Genomic DNA, 25,262 nt, shown 5'->3' on the forward strand with positions numbered 1-25,262 from the left:
ACCCAAGTTAAAACTTCTCCCATGGAATCTGATCAGGCACAAAGAAGGATGAAGTAGGGGATGTCTTTACCTCTATTTCCAACTGGTCCCCGATTCCCAGAGATTACAGTTATCCTGAAGATGTGAGTATGGGAACTGTATGGGTGTGGAGAAGGGCTGGTGGGTCTTGGCTGATTCATGGTGTTTCGAAAAGGCTGGCAAAATCTGGAGGCACCTATGTGGGAGGCAGAGTCCCCCCAGTGAACGATGGGAACTCACATCAACCAGCCCAAATGAGTGTTTGACAGCAATTAGAGGCTGAGATTAGACAGAATCCCTCGACCCTCCAATTCAGTTTGAGCTCCAGGGTGGTTGGGTATGTGGGGAGGGAGGATATCAGGGTAATGTTTGTGACAGGGTCTTTTTTTTTTTTTTTTTTTTTTTCCCTTTAATGTATTTTCTTTTGGATAGCAGCCAAGATTTTAGGCCAGGACAACCAGCACCTATGACTCTTCTTAGAGGAACAGTGGGATTTCTGTTACGTACACCAAAAACATTGTCCAAAGGAAAGCTCCTTTCACTTAATAAAAGTGGCTCTGACTCCCTCCTAGAAGGTTCTTCACTGTCTCTAAAGCTGCACAGGGCCTTTTATGCAGCCACTGAAGGAATGAAGACAGGTTTCTAAATGTAGCACCCTTAACCTCTCACAGCAAAATAGTCAAGCCCTTCAGGACAGAGACGCCTTTGGCAAACCCACCTGACATGGAATTTCCCAAGATTTCCCCCGCAAAAGAGGGGTAGGAAGTTCTTTTGAGCTTCATTTGTCCCTCCCATGCTGCACTATAAATATGACTGAACTTCTCTATCAGCCCTGTTGCTGCTTTTTTGATTCTGCACAAAATCCATTTGTCTCGTGAAGCTTCCCATTGAGAGCCCATCCTGGAAAGCTTTCTGCAGTGGAAGGGGGAGGAGAGTGGCACAAAGCAAAAGAAACGGGAAAATGTTCAACAAATTCCTTTTCACCTGTGAGATTTTCCTCCTTTTTCTCCAAAGCCTTATTTGCCTCGTCTATGGACGGTTCAGACTAGAAGAAGAATCTGCATAATTGTCCCTGCAGTTTCTCTATCTCTCGGAGGGTTCAAGTGACAGAGGTTGTTAGCCCGAGAAACAGGATGTTTGCATTATTGATTAGGCTACGCTGCTTTGACTGAATTAGTGGAGAATATCCTCGGCTGCTTTGCATGTGTCACGTCGGCCTGCTTCTTGTCCATCAATTCTGGGGAGATTCCGTGGCGGCCGCCTGTGTTAGACATCACGTCTTACCTTGTCTTTTCAGCCTGCCGGTCACCTTACCTGCTGTGCTGATTAAAAACCTTATCTCGACCAAGAAACTGTCTGCTGCTGTTTTTGTGGCTGTGACCCTGGGGTAGTTGTTTGGCGCCTTGGGCTATCATTTTGGTAGACTCCCACTGCTGCGTTTCTCTGCTGTTTGTACAGAGTGGAGGCCCACATGGCTGAAATCAATGACTTTTTCATTTTGAATTTAGTTGTGCGACGGGGGCAGCTGAAGATGAAAACAAACCGTTTTGTTCCTTAACTACGTTTCTGGCTTATGGAACGAGGCTGTACACTCATGGGTTTCAAGCTTTGGGCCCCAAAATGCAAATGTCTCAGCTCAACTGACAGATTTGGATGTGGTAGGTCTCAGAGCGGACCTGGGAATCTGGATCTTAAACAGCCTGAAAATTCTGTTTATCGATGAAAAATGGGACCTAGTGCAAGAAATGTAGCCTCATAGCATCAAAGAGTTGAGTGGAGGTTAAGAGATCAGGATTCTGTCTTAGTAGTTTCATGACAAATCAAAGAGAATGTTGAGGGAAAAATCCCAACACTTCAGTTTATAGCAAGGAGATTGTTAGCTACTGAAGGAGATTATTTACATCTCTTTGCTTGTAAATATACTCTGGTTGGTACACTTTGTGGATAATCACTAATCTTACAAATCTTACTACTCACTTATCTTAACAAATTTAGGACATCTATTATCATTTATGGACCAATTTTTATTGCTATGAGTCACAATAGAGAACCCCAAACTAGACCCCAAATATTTGTAAATTTAGTGGCATTTCAAATTACTCCAGAAAACTAAAGGATTGATTATTCCCTACATGATATTATAGCAACTCTTTTGCCATTTAGATTGAAAAAGAAACTGGATTTCTACTTTACTCTTCACTCCCAAAGAAGTTATAGGTGGATTAAAGATCTGAACTGAAAATAAATAAAGCAGCACACATGCTAGAGCAAAAAATGAAGACTTCTCTAAAAAAAAAAAAAGGACTTCTCTTTAGTATCTTGGCATTATGTAAAACCAACACGTCTAAAAGTTAAAGATAGGCATCTTTGTTTACATAAACTGTTGTATGATAAAAATATCATAAAAGAGTCAAAACTCAAGCTTAAAATCAAAGGTGAAATTAGCAAGTTGGAAAAGATTTTTGAACAATAAGATTTTTGAAAATAAAGATTTTTGAAAAATAACCCATAAATAAACTATAATTTATGAAATGACATTTAACCCTGCTCAAAATTATATGAATGGAAATGAAAATAAGATGATTTTTCATCTATTTCATAAAAACTAACAAATTTTATAGTATTGGCTTTGAGGAACAGTGAAGGGCACTTGAGCAATCTCTATACAAGTTTAAAATACTCATATTCTTTGATCCAACTACACTTCTAAAAATGTATTGAAGAACTATAAGTGTACATGCAACCAGGACAAGGATGATAATTATAGCATTGTTTGTAATGGCAAAAAACTGGAAATGATGCAAATGATCATTAACAGAGGACTGATTAAATAATTAATGGTCCATAATACTTTGTGCTGTTTAAAAATTATGGTTAGATCTACTTATCTGCACATGGGGAAAAAAACCCACCAAAATACATCATAAGGTTTAAAAAGAAGAAAGGGGCACCTGGCTAGCTCTGTCGGAAGAGCATGTGACTCATGATCCTTGGGATTATGAGTTTGAGCCCCACATTAGGTGTAGAAATTACTTAAATAAGTAAGTAGATAAATAAACTTTAAAAAATAAATAGAAGAAGTCAGGGTACTAAACAACGCATATATTTCTATATAGTTGAAGGGGTTCAGTATAGGATCCCCTGTAGAATGTGCCATTTTGGCATGGAGACTATTTTGAGCTGAAGGCACTTGAGACACTGTGAGCCCAAGAGAAACTTTGTCCTTCCCTTAACCACATAGAAGAATCTAAATTGGGGGTCTTTCCCAGAATAAGGGTTATTTACAGAGATCAATTTTATCTGAGTGACTCATCTTCATGGTAGGGCAAACATCTAATTACCAAATATCTGCTCTTCTTATCACCCTGTAAAGTGCATTTCTCTCCTTTCAAATCCCAGACCTTCTCTCTGAAGTCCCACACCCCTGTCACTCAGACCCCTATGGGCTCCTTCTCCTTAGTTCAGCATATATATTTCATTTTGCCTGTCTTTGATGTTTATTTTCAAGCCGATTCCTACAGAAACGGCACTGAGCAGAGTAGATGGAGAGTGGACACTTGGAAGGATCACAATCTCTGGAATCCATGTCTGTGTGGATTCCCTGTGTAATACGCCTATTAAATTTGATTTTCTCCTGTTAATCTGTCTCATGACAATTTGGTTCTTAGTCCAGCCAAAAGGACTTTTGAAGGGACAGGAATTCTTGCTCCCTGACACAGTAATACCTCACAAAATGTATCTATGTATGTAGAAAATGTCAGAAAACATTAAGAAACTATTAAAAATGGGGTACCTTGGTTGGGTCACTGCCTTCAGCTTGGGTCATGGTCCTGGAGTCCCGGGATTGAGTCCCGCAGCAGGCTCCCTGCTCAGCTGGAAGTATGCTTCTGCCTCTGACCCTCCCCCTTCTCATGCTCTCTCTCTCAAGAAAAGAAATTGTGAAAAATTGATTAACTTTGGGAATGGAAGTGAAGATTTTGGGGTAGAAGTAAGACTAATTTTCATTATACATACTCTTAGATTGCTTGAAAATTTAAAATCGTGTCATGTATTATTAAAATTACTGAAGAATAAACTACTCGAGAAAGCAGGCATTTAACATGCCTCAGCTGTTTTGATTATAGCATAATGTTTGTGATAATTATACTTTGTTAGTAGAAAGATCAAATTATGTTTAATAAAACAAATCAATTAGACATATGAATCATTTACAAAGGTGGTTATTTAAAAAAATATCCAATGTGTAGATGACAAAACTTCATTAGGAAAAATTCACGCATTTAGCCTAGCATGTATGAAATTCACTGTGTCATACTGCTAGGCAAAGATGTGCCTGACACACTCTCTGTAGCGTAATATGCTTTCAGGACCTTGCCTAGTAAGAGTGACAGGTGGGCCTGTCATCTCATGTTCTTCAGCCGGTCTACTTTCTTGGAAATGGGTACTCCAAATTTTAGCATCTGGAGAGTAACTATAAATGAATGAGGTGTGGTTTGGATCTCTGACCCACCAGCCCTACTTGTTATATCGAAGAGGAGAATGGCCTGGTATGGGATAGAACTGTTAGTAATACAGGAAAACAACTACATAAAAAAAAATGAGACTTGAAAACATATTTTCAGTACTGGTATTTTACCTGGTTGTAATTGAATATTGTTATTTCTCCTCCAGTAACTAAAAATTCATTTCTGTAGTTATAATTAAAAGTAATATATGCTCCAAAAAAATAATATATACTCATTTTTGGAAGTATGGAGAACTATAACTTATAATATATTAACAGAAAGAAATGCCTCTAAATTATGAGTACAAATTCAGTTTCCTCCAACTTCTGTGTTCTATTTATCATGTAAAAGATAATTTGGATGGGGAAGGAAAGTTATGTGTAAAGTTTTTATATATACATAGGATAAATGCAGAAACATATAAAAACTAAAAATTTCACTCTTTTCTTTTGTTTCAAATTTTTATTTAAATTCTCATTAGTGTAGTATTGGTTTCAGGTGTAGAATGCAGTGATTCACTGTGATTCCTAAATAGGGAAATTGGGAGTCTGTGGAGCAGGAGAGGTCACATGCTGAAGGGACTGTTTTGACAACTCCGTTGTCTAATTTATTTATTTTGCCATATCATGTTTAAAAAAGAATATGAAAACACTGTAAACTTTAAAAATACTCTAAGAACTTTCATGAGTCCCTAATATTCCTCATTCTTATACAGAAACGTGAAATAAAGATGAAACCCATTACTGAATCATAAACCAAGTGAAAATAATAAGAGAACACAAGAAGCATCTTATCTACTTAATCACACAGATAAAAAAAGAAAAAAGAATTCAAAGAAGACACAGAGAGAAGGAAGAGAATAGAACAAAATGCTGGAATGGAGGGAAAGGAAGCTATCCATAAGACTAGAGAGATTTCCTTCCCCTGAAGCTATAAAGGCTCAAGATTTCCACAGTAAGTCTGCTACTTTGAAAATGTACTGCTAATCCTTCGAGATGTAAATGATAGAAATTCATGAATAATGGTGACAACAATTGTCACCAGAAAAAGGTGAATGGTTAGAGTGGATCCTAAGAAAAACCACTGGAAGGAGATAATGGAAATCTGAAAAGGTGTAAGAACTGAAACAAATCAACTTATCACAGATAATAAATCACAGAACAATGTTGCTTTCTTTGGTCTGTGTCTTTATGTGAAACAAGAGTTGCTTTTTTGTATCCCACAGATCTTCTAAGCCCTCCCCTGGGGAGGTCCTTGGTAGTTTATTTTCAAACCAATTCCTACAGAAATGGCACTGAGCGCAGTAGACGGAGAGTGGACGCTTGGAAGGATCATAATCTCTGGATAAAAGCCAGAGTTGAATCCTGAGGAGCTGGGTAGTTTTAGAGAGACATGGTTTGGGAATCTTGGAGTTAAATGTCCCCAGCTGGCAAGCTGTAACATGTATTTTTTTTTTTTTTAAAGATTTTATTTATTTATTTGACAGACAGAGATCACAAGTAGGCAGAGAGGCAGGCAGAGAGAGGAGGAAGCAGGCTCTCTGCTGAGCAGAGAGCCCGATGTGGGGCTCGATCCCAGGACCCTGAGATCATGACCTGAGCCGAAGGCAGAGGCTTTAACCCACTGAGCCACCCAGGCGCCCCTGTATTTTTTGTTTAGGTGGAAACTGAGCCTTACAGATGTGAAATTTTTAAAAAAGGAAAAAAAAGTCACGGTTGAGAACTAATCAGTCTTTCTTAGAACTATCTCGTGCTTTTTATGCATCCTTATCAAATCCAAATACATAGTAATGGGTTAGAAAAATCTAAATAGGTATGTGTTTTATTTTTCTGTTTCCTACTAGAATAACGTAAGCCTGGTAATGTTCTGTATCTACTATCTGACATTTATAGTTCCTCTCCTGTTTTAAGTAAACATCAGGTACTTAGCTAATTAAATCTAATATTAATAGAGTCTTGTTTATAGGAAAGTGTCCACTTTCAGGATGTTGTGTGTAAGTCTTGATAAAATTACATAGATAATGAGTGTACTCTCTTTTCATAGGCTGACCTTGAAGTCACCACCGCCTGAAAAGGGCTCAAAACAAAAAATGATCTAAGGGTTGAAACAAGATAAGATCAAATTGATGTCATGGTAATTACATGAAGGACCATTCAATCACTGGGTGGAATTTACTGTTGATCCCTGGGCTTAGATGCAGGTGGGAACATGCAGTTTTTATCACTCTGCTGGTATAAAAGACAAGTGAGAACTTTATTAACTGTAGTTACTGAGAAATCACAAGGCAAAGCTAAAATCCCTCTTCAGATCCACAATCAACTGCCCTGAACACATCCTGCAAAAAGTCCTGAAGAAGGTAATATAAATGAAACAATTTCTGGGATTTTAATTGAGTGAGGAGTATAATATTCTATAACATAGGTCAGCTATGCATAAGCCTTCGTGAGGAGAGACAGACATTTACACGTTCTCTTTTTGGCACTCATGATTGAATTGGGAGGAAGTCTGCAAAACTGTGGTCCGTGATCACAGGCGAAGATGTTATCTAACAGAAACCAGAAACCAAATGTCTCCTGCTGAGATCTGCAAGTGCCTGTCAGTATCTAAAAATTTTTCTTCAAGAAATATTGGGTGTCATTTGAAAGACATTAGTTTGAGTGGTTTATAGGGGTCAGGTAGAAAGAGAGTAGATATTATATAAGGTGCGGATACTGTTTTACCATCGGTTTTTATTTATTTGTTTATTTATTTATTTAAAGATTTTTGTTGTTTGTTTTAGAGAGAGGGAGAGAGAAAGCATGAGCGAGCATGTTATTTGGGGCAGGGGGAGAGAAAAGGGGAGGAGGAATCTCCCCCAGACTCTCTGCTGAGTGGGGAGCCAGACTCTGCTGGGTCCAAGGACCCTGAGATTATGATCTGAGCCAAAATGGAGAGTCGGACGCTTAACAGCCTGAGCCACCCAGGGGCCCCTAATCAGTTTTTAAATGATGCATAACTATATCTTCAATCTGGCCAATGATAAAGCCGCTCACTTGTTTAGCCGAATGAATGACCATAGCTTCTGGTATCTTCTGAATAGATGTTTTCCTGTAGATGTGAATAGAGTCACGCTGAAAATTTTTGGACAACATTGTTTGCATTTTCTTCTTTCATAAAATGCTACAAAAATAAGAGTCAGAGCTATTTCTCCAGTTATTACTGATGACCTTGTAATTCTGAATCTCCTGACCAAGTCTAGTTAGTTGTGTTCTAATGAGAGTTTCTGGAAACTTTTGTTAACCTTATATTTACATGAGCACTAGTTGAAACGGCAGCTTATTGGGAAAGTGAGACTCGAAAATAAAATTGCTCTCTTGTCCCTCTTTATTAGTTTCGAGAAATAGGATTTGGGTGCATGGAAGAATTATGGGTCTCTTGGGGAATGCAGAAGCTCCACTTAAACATCATGGGAGCTTTTATTTCCTAAGCACTTACAATCCTTTCCCCACCCAAAAAATAATATTTTTTAATATTAGATCTAATTTTCTGAAGATACCTTTTTCTAATTTATTTTTATTTATTTATCTTTTAAAAGATTTTGTTTACTTATTTCTCAGGGAGAGAGAGAGATCACAAGTAGTCAGAGAGAGAAGGGGGAAACAATGCAGAGAGCCTGATGCGGGGCTTGATCCCAAGACACTGAGACCATGACCTGAGCTGAAGGCAGAGGCTTAACCCACTGAGCCATCCAGGCACCCCTGAAGATACCTTTTAAATAATTACTTGACCCAATGCCAGATCAACTATTTAAAATATTGGTCATCCAAATTGCATTGTAATACTTTGCTATAGTTTGAATTATTTAAAAAAAGATAAGAACAGTTACGATTTATGAATAGCTCATGTGCTTTCATTTCAATTTTAACTTTGGTTTTGGTTTAAGTTTCCTTTCTCTCTCTCTCTCTCTCTCTTCAGTAACAGAGTTTTTGAAATTTTGAGTCATATTTCTTACCGTTTCCTGCTGAAAAGGGTAGCATGTGAACAATGTTAGAAAAGCAATTGATTATGTTCCAGAACAGAGTCTCGGTTTCATTGTACATTTCTTATAAATGTGGGACTCAAATTTACATGAAAACTCAAAGTAAAGCTGTGAAATAAAAATAGTAAAATTAGAAAGTAATGTACATCTTGTCCAAAAAGAGATCAGGATAATCTGCTTTCACAAAGAGAAAATGTATAGGAATCAATTAATATTTCCATTGAGAACAGTACAACTCAAAGCACCAAACTCCTTTTTTTTTTTTTTTTAACAGATTGTGAATCCTGGAGTAGTTTGTTATCAATTTATGATCTTTGCAAATTCTGGTCTTGGTGTGTAACATTTTAGCATTACATATTGTAATGTTGCACAAAGTAATCTGGTTATTTCTTGGTTCATCAGACTCAGAGATAACATTATAAAAATGCTCTAGCATCCTTAATACAATAGAGGGTTTAAACAGGGCTTAGGGTTCACAGAGGGCTTAGAAGGGGCTGAGGCTAAACTAGTGTGGAATCAGGGGCAATGTTGGGAAACAAATTAGAGAAGACAATTGTAACAGCATGATCTATAGATAAATCAATGTCCTAAAGGAGGTAATGGATTAACTAAGTAGGGCCATAGAAATGGTATGGGTGGAAGAAGTATGATCTTAGGAACAGATCATTTTCCACGTGACCTTGGCTGATCCCTTTAATTTTCTGATGCATAGTTTTCTAGTCTGCAAAATCTGTGCCACCACAAGGCTTTCCTCTTAGAGATGTAAAAAGATTCACACAAAGGACTGTTCACATGAAAGTCAATGTTTCCTCCTTTCTCCCACAGTCAGACACCAGTCCTCACAACTCGATCAGGTATAAAATGCCTCTCTATCCCAACGGAATGGCTTTCTTGAGGTTGTTCTGAAGAAGGTGAAGTCAGATAAATATGTAAAATCAAAAATTACACGGGCAAGTTCTATTTAAGCTGGCATAACATAATGCTGCTCTAGACAAAAAGATGTCAACATCTTATTTAGGGATATACCATCTGAAAAAAATCATTTAAGAACTCCATTGTAAAATATAAAGATTTGAAGGCTGTATAGCGAAGTGTGGTTCAGAGCTTGGAGTTTGGAATGGTAAAGAAATATTCTAAAATCTAGGCTCCACTAGCAACAAATTTTGTGACTTTGTCTGGGTTACTTTGCCTCAAGAATTTCTTTAGCCAAAATGAAAGTAATACTTGATAAGATTGTCATCAGTATTGAATATGTTTATGTGTTCAAGGTGCCCAAAAGAACATCTAGCACACATTAAATGTAGGAATTATTTTTAAAGCAGAGTTCTTATTACTACCGAAGCCAGTATTACAGATACTGTGTATAATGCTCACTCCAAATGTTTTTTCACACATTGCTACATTTCCCAAATAGAGTAAACTGAATACGTGTTATAGAAATAACCTCCCACAGAGGAAAAGTAAGAGGACAGTAGAAAGGGGAGAAAGCAGAAAGGCAAGATTGGGGTCCTATGTTTCAGACCCTGGAGGAAAAATTTTTGTTATAAGAGAGAGCAATAGATATTTGTTCCAGTGATCTATTGCCGTGAATCCAATTACCCCAAAACTTCGTGGGTAAAATAAGTTACTGTTCTGTCATAGTTCTGTAGGTGACCCTAGGCTCACCTGGGCAGTTTCTCACTTGGGTTTCTCAGGTGTTTATGAGTCAGGTTGTGGCTGGGGTTGGAGTCATCTGGAGGCTCAACTGGACAGGTCATCTAGGATGACTTCTTCATTTCTTACTGCTTGGCCTTCTTTTCTCTCTCCGTGTAGGTTGGCTTCTTCTTGTAGGGTGATCTCAGAGTAGTAGCACTTTCTATCTGGTAACTGGTTTTTTTTTTTTTTTTTAGATTTTTATTTATTTATTTGACAGAGAGAGAGAGAGAGAGAGAGAGGGAATGCAAACAGAAGGAGTGGTAGAAGGAGAAGCAGGCTTCCCGCTGAGCAGGGAGCCTGATGTGGGGCTTGATCTCAGGAACCTGGGATCATAACCTAAACCCAAGGCAGCCGTTTAATGACTGAGACACCAGGTGCCCCTGGCAACTGTCTTCTAAGAGACAGGAAGCAGGAACTGCCAAGTTAGGGCCTGGATACACCTAACAACCAGCCCAATATTGTTCCTGCCATATTCTATTGGTTTCAGTAGTCAAATGGGGTACAGAAATAGACACACTGTGGGTTTTCTTCCTCTTCTTCTTCTTTCTTTTTTTTTTTTTTTTTAAGGTTTAGTTATTTGTAAGAGAGAGAGCATGAATGGGGAGCAGCAGGCAGGGGGAAAGGGAGAAACAGGTTCCCCACTGAGCAGGGAGCCCAATGTGGGGCTCAATCCCAGGACCATGAGATTGTGACTTAAGCTCAAGGCAGATGCTCAACCAACTGAGCCACCCAGATGCCCCTAGACACACTGTGTTTTGTTGTGGAAATGGCAAGGTCTTGCTACAGAAGGAATGGGCTGAGATATATTTTTGTTGCCACCTTTGGGAAATACAACCTGCCACAGAAATGAAAACTTAGGGGCAATGAACAACAAAGGAGCTTTTCTTTGAAGCTCTTCTGGTGTTTTTATTACAGAAAAACAAATCCTTATAAAGTAAGATACCAGGGAAGAGAAATCAATAACCCTGCCTGTCTATTCTATTATTGAAAAACTTCAAGGCAAATGAAATATGCTTTTATGCCTTAATGCTTTTAAATGGGAATGATGTGTGGTGTGTCAAAAGATTGCATCAAAATAGCTCAGAGAAACATAACAAAATACAATGCACAAATTTAAAAAGTTACAAGAAACATTCTTATATTGCTATAATAATGCTCCATATGAAACTTTTCTAGCCTTTGGATATTTTACTTTTCTGAGTGATAAACTGATGCTATCCAGTGTTTTATTCTGGCCAGCATTTATTATTCCAATAATGTTAATTTTAAAAATTGGGTATTTTTAAACAGCAAACACTTGAAATTCTCATTTAGAACAATATTTTGTGGTGCATAGAGTCCGTTTTATCAAAATTTCTTATTGATTTAGTATGCAATTTAAAAAATGCTGATATGCCAGGAAAACCAGAGGGTAATGGAAAAACCAAGATTTTAATTACATAATTAACATTGTAAAGTGCCTTTAAATAAAAATTACAGTAGAAAGTGTGCATCTTATTATAAGTCCCTTAAATATATTCAATTAAGAAAAGAAACTTCTTGGGGCACCTGGGTGGCTCAGTGGGTTAAAGCCTCTGCCTTCCACGCGGGTCCTGATCTCAGAGTCCTGATGGAGCCCTGCATTGGGCTTTCTGCTCAGCAGGGAGCCTGCTTCCTCCTCTCTCTCTGCCTGCCTCTCTGCCTACTTGTGATCTCAGTCTGTCAAATAAATAAACAAAATCTTTAAAAAAGAAAAGAAAAGAAAAGAAACTTCTTAAAATATGATGGTTAAAAGAATGGTCATAGGGATTAAAGTTATTTTCATAAATCCACAAGCCCTTGAATTTTCTTCTAATTACTGCTTTTTTCCTTTATTTTTAAAATAAAGATTTAAGATAAATATCTCAAGGTCATCTTTTGTCGGTGCTTCCTTATGGAAACCCCTGTTCAGTAAGACAAAAATTGTACAAGTTGTGCTGTATATTTCTCCTGTCCATGGAACCGCTTTTTTCCATTTCCTTTCTCCCCATTTCATCTGGAAAACAAGTTGGATCCCTTTGAAGGTTTTGTGAAGACACAAAGCACTGTTGCTGTTTTTTTGTTGTTGTTGTCTTGTAAAGCACTCTTTGGCATTTATTGGACCTCCTCCCTCCACATGGTTTTGAGTTACCAGGATGCATCACCCCAACCACCCAATTTTTCTCCTGAGCTCTTCTACTGAAAGATTCTTCACCATGACAGGTTGTTCTGGCAGCTTTCCTTTCCCCAAAACTTTTCAGTAGCCAGATCACACCATATCAATGATAAGAGCAGCTCCAGTCCTCTTTCTGGTCACATTTCTTCCAGTTGGCTGATGGACTTGGTCCCACACTTTAGCAAGGTTGACAGCTGGGCAGAAGCTCTGGCTCCATGTGATAGTGGGCTGTAGTTCCAAAGAAGGTCACAGTATCTGCAATACTGGCTTCGGTAATAATAAGAACTCTGCTTTAAAAATAACTTTTCCAAAGTAACCTGGGTATGATTTGTTGACGTTGCTCCTGGGCGGATGACGCATGCCACCAGGACGACCCTGGGCCCTGGGTGCTTCCGGTGCTTGCCCAAGCAGCCGTGGCCGTGGCTTACGTTCCCCGGAAGTTTCCAAGTCTTTCTCAGCCTGGACGGCATGTCAGCAGCCCCAGCGAAAGAGGCACAAAACACCGTTATGTGACTCATAGACAGAAATCCCATCCCTAATACTGCCCCTGATCTGTGTGACTTCACTTGGCCTTATTTTCCTCTGGATCCTGGGATGCTTTGAATCCCACTGTTTGCCACCTGTAGCTGCTTCATAAGTTATGGGGACTACTGAATCCACAAAGCCCCTGAACAAATATCAAAACACTAAAATACGTATTTATTGCTATAGAGATTCTCTTCCGGTCAAGTAGATGCTCCTTATTCTTATTTGCTTGTCATCTCTCCTTTTTCATGTCCTTCATCCAGCAAATGCCTCAGTGTTAACAAATGCTTTCATTATAGCATTCTTCACCTCTCATAGTTACTTGCCTTTGTATCTGGGCCAGAGAGCAGGAAGCTTATTCAAGTCTGTGTCACCAGTGCTTGGCATGGTGCCCGACATGTAGCAGGTGCTTATTCAAAGTCTTTAAGTCTTTCAGAGGTTCAACTTGGACCTTAAATTTTGCACTTAACGACATTGAACTCCCCTCAAACTATCCCAAACTCATTTATTTATTTATTTATTTATTTTTAGCCTGTTTTAAATTATTTTTTAAAGATTTTATTTACTTATTTGAGAGAGAGAGCACAAGAGAAAGAGAGAGAGCATGAGTGAGGGGGGAGCTGAGGGGGAGGGAGAAGAAGACTCCCACAAAGCAGGGAGCCCCATGGGAGGCTCAATCCCAGGACCCTGGGATCACGACCCGAGCCAAAGCACTTAACTGACTGGGCCACCTAGTTCCCCTCTCCCCCAAACTCATCTTTTTATAAGATAGAGAAAATAGTAATTATCTATATCCAAGAGTAAATGAAGTGACCAGGGACAGATTGAGGGAGCATTAACCAGTCTCTCCTTGTCCCCCCAGTTGCTCAACCATCCACATCATCATCTTTGGAAAAACTGTCAGTGAATATGTTAATGGGTCTGATGGTCTCTGTGTGCCTGGAAGCAATGTTGGAATGTCTAGAACCTAGAGGATCATTGAGGCTGGGTGCTGGAGCATGGGATCATGCAAGACACTCATTCTGGACCTGCGGTGCAGAGCACATTATAAGAACAAGGTAGAAACCCACTTACTGCACCTAGAGCTCGAGAGCAAAGAAAAATGTTGCCAGGGTCACTCCAAGCTGAGGTTCCTTACTATTGGCCCCAGGCTGTTTAAATTCTTCCACCTAGAAACAGAGGCAGTCACTCAGCAGCAGGCAGAGGGGGGGCTGACTCCGTGGAAGTTGTGGGATGATGGATGGCAAACATTCTACTTTCTCTTGTGATGTTCCTCCTTCAAATCTTTCCTCAGGTAGAGCTATGGCTATCTTCTCTCACCAGGCAAGACACAAAACTAACAGGCTGAGCCTCTGTTTGGTAAATGATTATCGAATACCTTTCTCATGCCAGGCAATGTGCCAAGGATTAAAGGCTCTACCTTAAAGGTTCCCTTTCATTCGTTACTATTCACTGAAGGCAGCTGGACTTTTCCTCTCCTTGGTAGTTAGCTGGGTTCAATGGGGCTAATGAGGTGAAGCCTTGGGTTAACTAACCCTCTAGAAGTCAGTTACATTTCTACTGTTTTGTTCAAAAAAAATTGTACCTCTAGTCTTAGCCAGTCATCTCAAAAGCATGCTATGAGTCAGACGGGCTTCTCGGTGTGGAGAGTGTGGGTGAGTCACCCCTCCCATCACCACCTTTAGAAAAACCGAAAACCTTATTCTTTGGCAGTGGGGGGTGGGGAGGAATAGCAGCATCTTTGCAAGTGAAGGGCAGGATGTCACATTGTACCAAGCACTTGTAATCTTCTTGGAGCAATCTTTGATATACATGTACATCTCCATATATGTGTGTATACATGTGTGTACAGATATGTGTGTACAGGCCAGAATTGTCTATAGACAGGTGCCTAACTTTATAAGGATTTTTTTCTGCTATAAAAACAGAGCAGAGGGGCACCTGGGTGGTTCAGTTGTTTGGGTGAAGGCCTTCAGCTCAGGTCATGATCCTGGAGTCCTGAGTCGCATATCTGGGTCCGTGCTCGGCGGGGAGTCTGCTTCTCCCTTTGACCCTCCCCCCTCTCATGCTCTCTCTCTCTCAAATAAAGAAATAAAATGTTAAAAACAAACAAACAAAAACAAACCACAGAGCAGAGGAGATACAAAGAGAAGCCCCCTGGTTATTCATTGCCCCCAAGTTTTCATGTGATAGTGGGTTGTATTTCCAAAGAAGGTCACAGAAGTATCTTAGACTAAATTCCCTCTGTAGTATGACAGTATGTGTGCCACTTCCATGTCCAAAAGTGGGGTGTCGATTTTTGTACCCCGTTTGACATACAGGGTGTATATGTGTGTGTATGTTTTGAATACTTGGCCTATCTAGCTAGCTGGTTAGCTTATATGTACTGGTAGAGCATTTACCTATTTCTAAATCATTTAATTTATTAATTATATATAATCACAATAAATAATATGAAAATATTAATAATATTAAATTATGGCAATAATATTCTTCTATACTTTCAAGAATGTTGTCTTTTCCTCAGTCTTAGCAAATTTAAATTTGTGCACACATATAGTTTGATGTAAACTAAGAGATGAGACACCCAATTTAAACCTTGGAGCTCTTACATATGCTTTTTATTAAAGCTTTCTTTTAAATTCTTATGACTTTTATATCTCAGCATACAGTGTGGCATATTCTGCGGCATATTCAACACTTAGAGATTCACATGTTAGCCAGCTACAAATTAGGGACTTGGTGAGAACATAGAGTCTCTAATGAATTTATTATTTGAAATTATTTTATTTTAATTATTTTATTAAACATTTATTCTAAGTCCCCATTCAGGAGTTATCTTTTCTTTAATGACAGCTCTACGTTAGCAACTGTGGGTTGATACTATTATTATTGTTGTAAAGTCCCAGCGCAACGTAATTGCATCTACTCTGTGCAAGACCCGGCCGCTGGGGATGGTGGTGGATCAGAGGGGCGTAGTTTCTACCCTTAGGAGGTTTTCACGGAAATGGAGAGACCAACATGTACATTACTGGCTAGAGTTCAGGGCAGATTGTGGAACTTGATCTAAGAATTCCAAGCAAAGCAGTAGGTGGATGCAATGGTGAGATGTATTCCGGCTTTGGGGTTGTGTGAAACCTTCATGGGGAGGCTGGCAGCAGGACCACTTCTTAAAGGGCTGAGTTGGATGGACCAAGATAGAGGAGAGAGGCATTCCCGGCCAAGTTGAGAAAACGCACCTTCTGTTGGATTCACACCATTCTGATGTGGCAGGTGGCTGGAGATAAGAGCATGTTGGAGCACTGACCATGGCATCAGATGTAGAGGGTCTGGGATGTCTGCAAGGTACCCACTTGCAATGCCAAAAGAGGCTGAGGTCAGGAAATCTGAATAAGATTGAGCATATTTTGCAAAATAGCATAAATCCCAGCTGGACATAATTATTTTTCCTGTCTTGATTCTTAATGTTTTCTCCTAAATTCCAAAGCAGAAAGACCTGAAGGTGATTCGAATGATAAAAATATTTATTTAAATGTTTTCAGCATTTGAAGGTTAATCCCTTTCGCTTGATTAATCCTATTTCTTTTTTAAAATAAAGATAAAGTCACTTCTGCTACTGAAAGCTACAGCAATGGTGACTTTTGTTCTGCTTTTTCAACCTGCTCTTCACTTTACCATGAAGCAGATTCTGAAATGTACGTTGACTTCATGCTCTCACATTCTGCAATCTTGTTATAAATGTTTCTCTCTGAATTAATTCTGATATAATTGTTCACTGCATAATGCTGAATTTTCATAATATATGAGCTGCAAGATCAAAGCACAAAAATGATTCTAGTTTAAAAAAGGAAACCAGTTTCAATTCTGAAAATTTCCTTGTGGCTTTGTAAATCACTTAAGCACTGGTTCTCGGACTTCGTGGTTTCAGAAACTGTTTATGCTCTTAAAAATTGTTGAAAAGTCCAAAGAATTCTTTATGAAGTTGTATTTCTCAATATTTACTGATTTAGAAATTATGTTAGAAAAAGTTTTAACACATTTATTCATTTTAAAACAATAAGATTTAGCCTATTACATATTAACACAAATATATATTTATTAAAAAATGACAACTCCCAAAACAAACAAACAAACAAACAAAAAACCAGTAAGAAAGATGGCATGGTTTTATCTTTCTGTATTTTTTTCCCAAAAATTGGCCTAATAGAACACAGCTAGATTCCCATGTGCATCTGTACTCCATCTGTTGCAATTGCATGTGTCACGTAGCCTCTAGAAAATTTCTCTGAACACTCACGAGAAGCTGAGAGTAAAAAAAGTGAATAGCATCTTAGGGTTACTATGAAAATTGTTTTGACCTCACAAACTCACTGAAAAGTTTTGAGAGTCCCCAGATCACACTTTGAGAACCACCAACTCAGAACAATGTTTATTTGGTGCTAATTAGGTACAGAGATAAATAAAACCCATAATTACTTATGTACAAGTACATACATCAGGGAGAAATAATAACATAAGGCTAACTGCTTTAGCCTTACCTATATTCATACAGTTTGTTTTTCTGTATTACTAACTGTTAGTTCTGCTGACCATTTTTTTCTTAAAAGATGTATAGGTAGATATAAACCTTTGGCCAAAATATGGTCTCATTCTGTCAATCTGCACGAAAAATAACCACAAATTTTGACTCATGCAATTTTAAACCTCATTTTATTTTTTTTAAAAGATTTTATTTATTTACTTAACAGACAGAGACCACAAGTAGGCAGAGAGGCAGGCAGAGAGAGAAGAGGAAGCAGGCTCCCTGCTGAGCAGAGAGCCTGATGCGGGGCTCTATCCCAGGACCCTGGGATCACGACCTGAGCTGAAGGCAGAGGCTTTAACCCACTGAGCCACCCAGGCACCCTAAACCTCATTTTAGAATGCCCTTTTTAAAAAAATAAATTCCCTGTTTTGAAAAATTATAGATTTTTAAAATTCTTTTTTAAAAAAATTTTATTTATTTATTTGACAGACAGAGATCACAAGTAGATAGAGAGACAGGCAGAGAGAGAAAGAGAGGGAAGCAGGCTCCCTGCTGAGCAGAGAGCCAGATGGGGGACTTGATCCCAGGACCCTGAGATCATGACCTGAGCTGAAGGCAGAGGCTTTAACCCACTGAGCCACCCAGGCGCCCGAAAAATTATAGATTTAGAAGAAGTTGCAAAAATATGTACAGAGAAGTCCTGGGTATACTTTAGCCAGTTTCTCCCGAAGATAATACTGTGACTAGTTGTAGTATGATGTGAAAACCAGGAAATTGACATTGGTACAACCGACAGAGCTTAGTCAGATTTCTCTGGTTGTGTGTGTGTGTGTGTGTGTGTGTGAATGTGTGTGTAGTTCCATGCAATTTTATCCCTTGTGTACATTAATATGACAACTATGGCAATCGAGATCCAGAACTGTTCCATCACCACGTGGCTCCCTTTATAGCCAGTCTTATCCCCCCCTCAGTTCCCTCCCCAACACTAACTCCTTAAAACTGCTAATTTATTCAGCATCTCTCTAATTTTATTATATTATATAGAGTGTTATATAAATGGAATCATACAGCATGCAACCTTCACTCAACACAATACTCTTGAGCTCCATCTGCCTTGCATGGATATCAATAATGTATTCCTTTATGTTGCTACATAGTATTAGCTCATGTGGATATACCATTGCTTGTATAACTATTTGTCTACGGAAAGCGTTTGGGCTATTTCCAGTTTTTGTCTCTTATAAATAAAGCTGCTCTGGGGCACCTGGGTGGCTCAGTGGGTTAAAGCCTCTGCCTTCAGCTCAGGTCATGGTCCTAGGGTCCTGGGATCGAGCCCCGCATCGGGCTCTCTGCTCAGCAGGGAGCCTGCTTCCTCCTCTCTCTCTCTGCCTATCTCTCTGCCTACTTGTGATCTCTGTCTGTCAAATAAATAAATAAATAAATAAATAAATAAATAAATAAAAATAAAGCTGCTCTGAACCTCTCTGTATATAAGTTTTGTATGAATATAATTTTCGTTTCTTTGAGATAAATGCCTGAGTACAACTGTTGGGTTATATGGTCGGTTTTATAAGAAACTCCCAAATGGGGCACCAGGGTGGTTCAGTCAGTTAAGCATCTGCCTTTGGCTCAGGTCATGATCCCAAGGTTCTGGTATCAAGCTCCACATCAGGCTTTCTATCCAGTAGGGAGTCTGCTTCTCTGCCCCTCCCCTGGCTCATGTGCCCACTCTCTCTCTCTCTCAAATAAATAAAATCCTTTTTTTAAAAAAAGAAAGAAGCTCTCAAATGATTTTTCATTTTATTTTCCCCCAGCAATGTTTGAATTATCCTATTTATCTGCATCCATACCAGTGTTTGGTATTATCATTATGTTTTGTTTTAGCTATTCTGATGGGTATATACTATTTTGCTATCATTTTAATTTGCATGTTACTAAATGTTGATGCTGTTAAATGTTTTCCATGTATGTATTTGCCATCTGTATATCCTTTCTGCTGCAAAACGTATTTTCTTCTCTCTCTCTTTTAAAACTATTTTATTTATTTATTTGAGCGGGGAGGGGCAGGCAAGAGGGAGAGAGAGTAGCTTAAGCAGATTCCCTGCTGAACGCAGAGACTGACTTAGGGATCAATCTCACGACCCTGAGGCCATTACCTGAGCAGAAACCAAAAGTCAGTCACCTAAAAGACTGAGCCACCCAAGTGCCCCTGCAACAGCCATTTTCTAATTGGATTTTTTTTTCTATTGAATTTTGAGAGCTTATTGTCTGTTCTAGATACTAACACTTTGTTGGATATGTGGCTTGCAAATATTTTCTTCAGGTGTCTACCTTGTATTTTTATCTTCTTGACAAAGCATTAACCCATAATTTAGATGTAGTCCAATTTATTAATTTTTCTTTTAATTAATTTTTCTTTTCTGTTGTTAATCCTAAAAACTCTTAATCTAGTCCTTGGCCCCCCCATTTTTTTCTAAAAATTTTATAGTTTCTCATTTTACGTTTGTCTATAATTCATTTTCAATGATTTTCATGCAAGGTATGAGATTTGTATTTAATTTTTGTTTGTTTGTTTGCCTATGGATGTCCAAATGTACTGGCAGCCATTGTTGAAAAGGTTGAATGCCTGTTAAATTGCTTTGGCATCTTTGTCAAAAGCCAGCTGGCCATGTTTGTGTAGGTCTATTTCTGGGTTCTCTATTTTGTTCTTCTGGTCTATGTATCTATCCCGCTGCCAATATCACTCAGCTTTGATTACTGTTGCTGTATAGTAAGTCCTAACACTAGAACAGTGATTCCTCCCACTTTCTTTCTTAAATTGTTTTAGCTATTCTAGATCTTTTGCCTTTCAATAATAATCTTGTCTCTGTCTACAAAAGCTGTTCTGGCGTTTGGATAGGTATTTCATTCAATAAAAAAGATCAATTTGGAAACAACTGACACCTTTACCACGTTGAGTCTTCTAGTTCATGAACCTGATATGTCTCTCCATTTATTTAGGTTTAATTTATTTCATCAGGTTTTTTTTTTTTTTGGTAATTTTCAGCAAAGGAGTCCTGTATATATGTTGGTAGATTAAGTATTTTATTTTCTTTGGAGCAATTGTAAATGGTATTGTGTTTTAAATTTGTTTTCACGTTATTGTTTTTAGTATGAGGAAATGCAGTTCATTTTTGTGTGTTGATCTTACAACATGCAATCTTGTTGAGCTCACTAATTAATTCCAGGACCTTGGCTGTAGGTTCCTTTTTTTAAAAAAACATAGATGATCCTGTCATCTACATATATGATAATTTTATTTTACCCCTTTTGTGTGTCTTTAATTTCTTTGTCTTGCCATTTTACACTGGCTAGAACTTCCAGGACTATACTGAATAACAGGTAAGAGTGGACATCCTTGCCATGTTGATGATCTTGGGGGGAAAACATTCATTTTTTCACCATTAAGTATGATGTCAGCTGCAGGTTTTTTATAAATGCTCTTTATCAAGTTGAGAAAACTTTTGACTCTTGTTTGCGGCAACTTTTTATTATGAAAAAGTATTGGATGCTGTCAACTGATTTATTTTATTTATTTATATTTATTTATATTTATATTTATTTATTTTATATATTTTATATATATTTTATTTATTTATCTTATTTATAAAATAAGATTTTATTTATTTATTTGACAGACAGAGATCATAAGTAATCAGAGAGGCAGGCAGAGAGAGGGGGGAAGCAGGCCCCCCGCTCAGCAGAGAGCCCGATGCGGGGCTCGATCCCAGGATCCTGGGACCATGACCCGAGCCCCAGGCAGAGGCTTTAACCCACTGAGCCACCCAGGTGCCCCATTATCTTTTGCTTCTGTTCTCCCACCTGGCAGTGTAGGAATGGGAAGGATGAACTCAAATGCTTATACATTTTATATATCACATATAAGCTTATCTATTTTGTATGAGCTTATCTCTCTCTTTCGTCTTCTCTGTCTTCTTAGACATTATCTAGTTTAAGTTTCATGTCTTACAATTAAGGACACTGAGGCTTAGCAGAATGATGTATTTAAAAAGAGAATTTTTTATTTGCATCAAGTCCAATTCTATTGATTTATATGTGAAATTGAAAGATTCGATTTCCTAGCTCTTTCCTAAGGAAAAATTATTTTCTTATTTACATGGCTCCAGAGAGTGTTTGGAGCTATAAGCTGAGGGGTCAAGACACTGATGAGTATTACTAGTAGTACTGTTAAAACTACTAGCTGTTTTTATGACTGGAAAGCCAATTTTAGAGTAACTTTGTTTTCCTTTTCTGTTTTGCAGGAGAGCCATGGATTACTACAGAAAATATGCAGCTGTCATTCTGGCCACATTGTCTGTGTTTCTGCATATTCTCCATTCCTTTCCTGAAGGAGAGTTTACAATACAAGGTATGTGACCGAACGGATTTGCGGTAATAAGAAAAACACACATTTCTAGATGTACATCAATAACTCCATTAATTTCATTTCCACCTCCTTTTCAAATGTGATAAATCTTTGCTGCTGGGTACATATCCAGACACTTTTCGACTATACACATAAAGTTAAATTAGGTTCAGATAATGTATAGTGAAAATTTATCTAACATGTCCACTTAAATAGCAGCATATACATTTTCATCTGAAATAAATTCCTTATTATTCCTTATCTGAGTTTTATAAGTAGAAAATGCTCCTTATTTAGTCAGCTTAATGTTTTTTTACATTTTTCCCAGAAGATTTGAGAAGATTTTAACATTTCCTCTGTAGATGAATTTTCACATCAGTTAACAAAGGAGAAAAACAACACCATTTTATGCAGTACATTTATTTTGCTGTATTGTTTGAAAAATCTCATAGAGTAGCTGATATAATTCTGTATGTGATGAAACTGTGAGCTACTCTTGGTTATGGTTTTTCTTAGACATCTGGTAATATTTTAATCCCAGTTCTTCAATGTGGATGCTCCCCATCTGATATCAGGGCTCTCCATTCACCAAGTTTTCTTAATTCTGACATATTTTTCTCTGTCAATATTTGGAATTTCCATGGGGGAAAAAAAACAATAGCATGTTCTAAAGGGGAAACTGTTTTGCCTCTGGGCAAAATTCTCCTTTCAGATGAACATGGTGTTTTCATCTGTCAAGTTTTGTGCTTCCTATAGGCATGCTATTAACACGGATAGAAAATCCATGGTTGAAGAGACAGAAACGACTCCTCTTTTTTTTTTTTATGTTTATGTGAGAAACTATGACTGTTGAGATCTCTCATGCATCTGAAAAAATTATTTCCCATGAAAATAAATACAATCAGTACAAATAGATACTATGCATGAAAGAGAACAGCCAAAAAATGTTTATTACTTTCCTTCTATTTCCAATGGAAAAAGAATATTTACGGTCTCATAATCAGGGAAAATTCAGGTTCTTTTTAAAAAATTTTATTTTTCAATTAAAAAAAAAATAAGCTCTATGCCCAGGGAGGGGCTTGAACATACAATCCCGAGATCAAGAGTCACATGTTCCACCCCGTGAGCCATTTCTTTTTGAGTCATTCTTGGATTATTTTACTCTTTGCCTTTTTTGGTGGTAGGTTGCCCAGAATGCAAGCTAAAGGAAAACAAATACTTCTCCAAGTTGGATGCCCCAATTTTTCAATGCATGGGCTGTTGCTTCTCCAGAGCATATCCCACTCCAGCAAGGTCCAAGAAGACGATGTTGGTCCCAAAAAACATCACTTCAGAAGCCACATGCTGTGTGGCCAAAGCATTTACCAAGGTGAGAACTTAGAGGGCCCCAGAAGTTTTCTAACAGTGCATCTTGAGAAATGTCCCCAGAACACATCCATGGGGTTTCATGTCAAAAGTGTCTAATGACCCATCCTTTGCTTGACATTGGTACACGGATTCATCCCTTTACATCAAAAATAACCTGTGGGGACAAGCTGGACTTATTCAGAATGTAAGGAACAGCTGTGGAGGTGATGAGGGGTGGGTTGGAAGAAAGTATAACATTTGTACACAGGGCAAACCCAAACTTTTAGAGTGAAATATTAGCTGAAATAGAGAATGTGCAAACAGAACAAGCATCTCTTTAGTCCGGCTGTCTACAGACAGTGTTATTTAACATTTTTCAGTTTTGTCCCTCCATCCATCCATCCATCCATCCATCTTTTTTCTCACTTTCCTTTTAGGCCACAGTGATGGGAAATGCCAAAGTGGAGAACCACACGGAATGCCACTGCAGTACTTGTTATTATCACAAATCTTAAATGTTTTGCAAAAGAGCATGTTGATGACTGCTGATTTCCTGGAGTGAAAAGTTAATTTTTCAGTGTTTATGGCCTTGTGAGATAAAACCCCTTTTTTCCTTACCATACTCCTTTTGGTGTGCTTCGGGGATGTACTGCAGCTTTATTGCCTTTCTCGTTATTCTACAGTATAATCAGAAGTCTAGTTCTTTTCATTTGGAGTGAAGTACTGCATTTAGCATGAACATAAAAAGCTGGTTCCTCTGGAAATAAAGCCTTTTAAAACATCATTCTGTCATTGGATTCTAATTTTTTCTTAAGGGTTTAAGCCAGGTACTTTTGATAAGATTCATTGAAGGGAGGGAGCCAATAAGTGAGCCAGGGTCCCATGCACTCAGTGATCCTGGAGAACACTGATCTTGCCAAGATCCTTCTTGTAAGATCCAGAAGTACTTCCTTTAGCCAGTAGGCTAGTTATAAAATAATCTGTTGGTTTGAGGAAAGAAAACACAAGAACCTCCATTGCTATTCATTTTTATATCACTCCTTTGATGACTTTTATAAAAGTATATATATAGTAGAATGGTAATAAATGTATAAAATTTATAAATAAATAATTCTGCATAAATTGAGGACGTTTGATCAGACACTTTCTACTGAGAGAAATGTGCAAAATTAGGGAAAAAGAATTAAAAAACACTGCTGTAAGTTTTGAGCAAGACAAAATCCTTTCCAGCCTGAAGATCCTATCCACTTGGCTTATACCTAGCTAAAAAAAGAGTACATTTTATTAGTCCTTGGCAACAATGTTACAACTGAATGGTGGTTAAGGAAAGGGCATTGTTGTCCTCGATAAAAATTGGGCACTGCTTTGATAATCCACAGACATTGGCTCTTACAGTCCACATTCAAGCCTAGAAGGGAATGAATAAATGATGAGCAAAGTACTCACTGAGCCCTCACTGTGGGCTAGATGGGGTGCCAAGCTTTTTCCTTTAGTAGAATTTTATGTTGTTGTATCCAAATGCTTAAGAATGGTGTCACATTTATTGAGTATTTATACTTAAAAACAGAGATGGCCCTTCCTCTGAGGCTCATGGCCTTATACCTTAAATTATATTAGCTCTGGAAGCGATCAAAGCCACTCAAAAATTCTCTCCTAAAGGAGCCTGAAATTAAAAAAAAAAAAAAATCACACTGGTTACAGATAAAGGTTTCAGAATAATTTCAATTATCACTAATTTGTCAAGATTCCACTTCTAAATGAAAAACTAGTTCCTAACAGGTTGGTAAACACACCGGGTAGCAGGATAAAAAATTAAAATGAGTGCATGTACGTTTTAGAATAACACATGAAGATATTACTCCATTTGTTCATTCGTTCATTTATTATACATTTATTTAGTGTCTAGTAAGTGCTGGCATGTTGTTACATTATGGGAGATATCAGGGATATCAGGATTCCTGGAAAGATAAGATGGAGAAAATATAATGTAGCTTAATTCAAGAGAACAGTGGAGCTGATCATTAGTTCATACAGATATTTAATAGATATTC

General features: G+C 38.0%; 1 protein-coding gene across 2 annotated transcripts; it reads left to right on the forward strand.

The window, feature by feature from the left end:
* Nucleotides 1–6,800: 6,800 nt before the first annotated feature.
* On the forward strand, nt 6,801–23,842 carry CGA (glycoprotein hormones, alpha polypeptide). 2 transcript variants are annotated; one of them, XM_044236433.1, is made up of 4 exons: nt 6,801–6,879; nt 21,761–21,867; nt 23,049–23,233; nt 23,649–23,842. In XM_044236433.1, the coding sequence occupies exons 2-4, from the start codon at nt 21,768–21,770 to the stop codon at nt 23,724–23,726; spliced, it is 363 nt and encodes a 120-aa protein (XP_044092368.1). In that variant the 5' UTR covers nt 6,801–6,879; nt 21,761–21,767; the 3' UTR covers nt 23,727–23,842. The 2 variants fall into 2 exon arrangements, with proteins under 2 accessions (XP_044092368.1, XP_044092372.1); XM_044236437.1 differs by lacking the exon at nt 6,801–6,879 and adding an exon at nt 14,584–14,589.
* The last annotated feature ends 1,420 nt before the right edge of the window (nt 23,843–25,262 follow it).

This window comes from Neovison vison, chromosome 1 (genome assembly GCF_020171115.1).
Source record: "Neovison vison isolate M4711 chromosome 1, ASM_NN_V1, whole genome shotgun sequence".
Lineage (NCBI taxonomy): Eukaryota > Metazoa > Chordata > Mammalia > Carnivora > Mustelidae > Neogale > Neogale vison.

Excerpts from the sequence above, each read along its gene's own strand:
- CGA (XM_044236433.1), top strand. The coding sequence starts at position 21,768 with ATGGATTACTACAGAAAATATGCAGCTGTCATTCTGGCCACATTGTCT. Across the intron at positions 21,868-23,048 it reads AGGAGAGTTTACAATACAAG|GTTGCCCAGAATGCAAGCTA; the intron begins GTATGTGACCGA and ends TTTTGGTGGTAG. Across the intron at positions 23,234-23,648 it reads TGGCCAAAGCATTTACCAAG|GCCACAGTGATGGGAAATGC; the intron begins GTGAGAACTTAG and ends CTTTCCTTTTAG.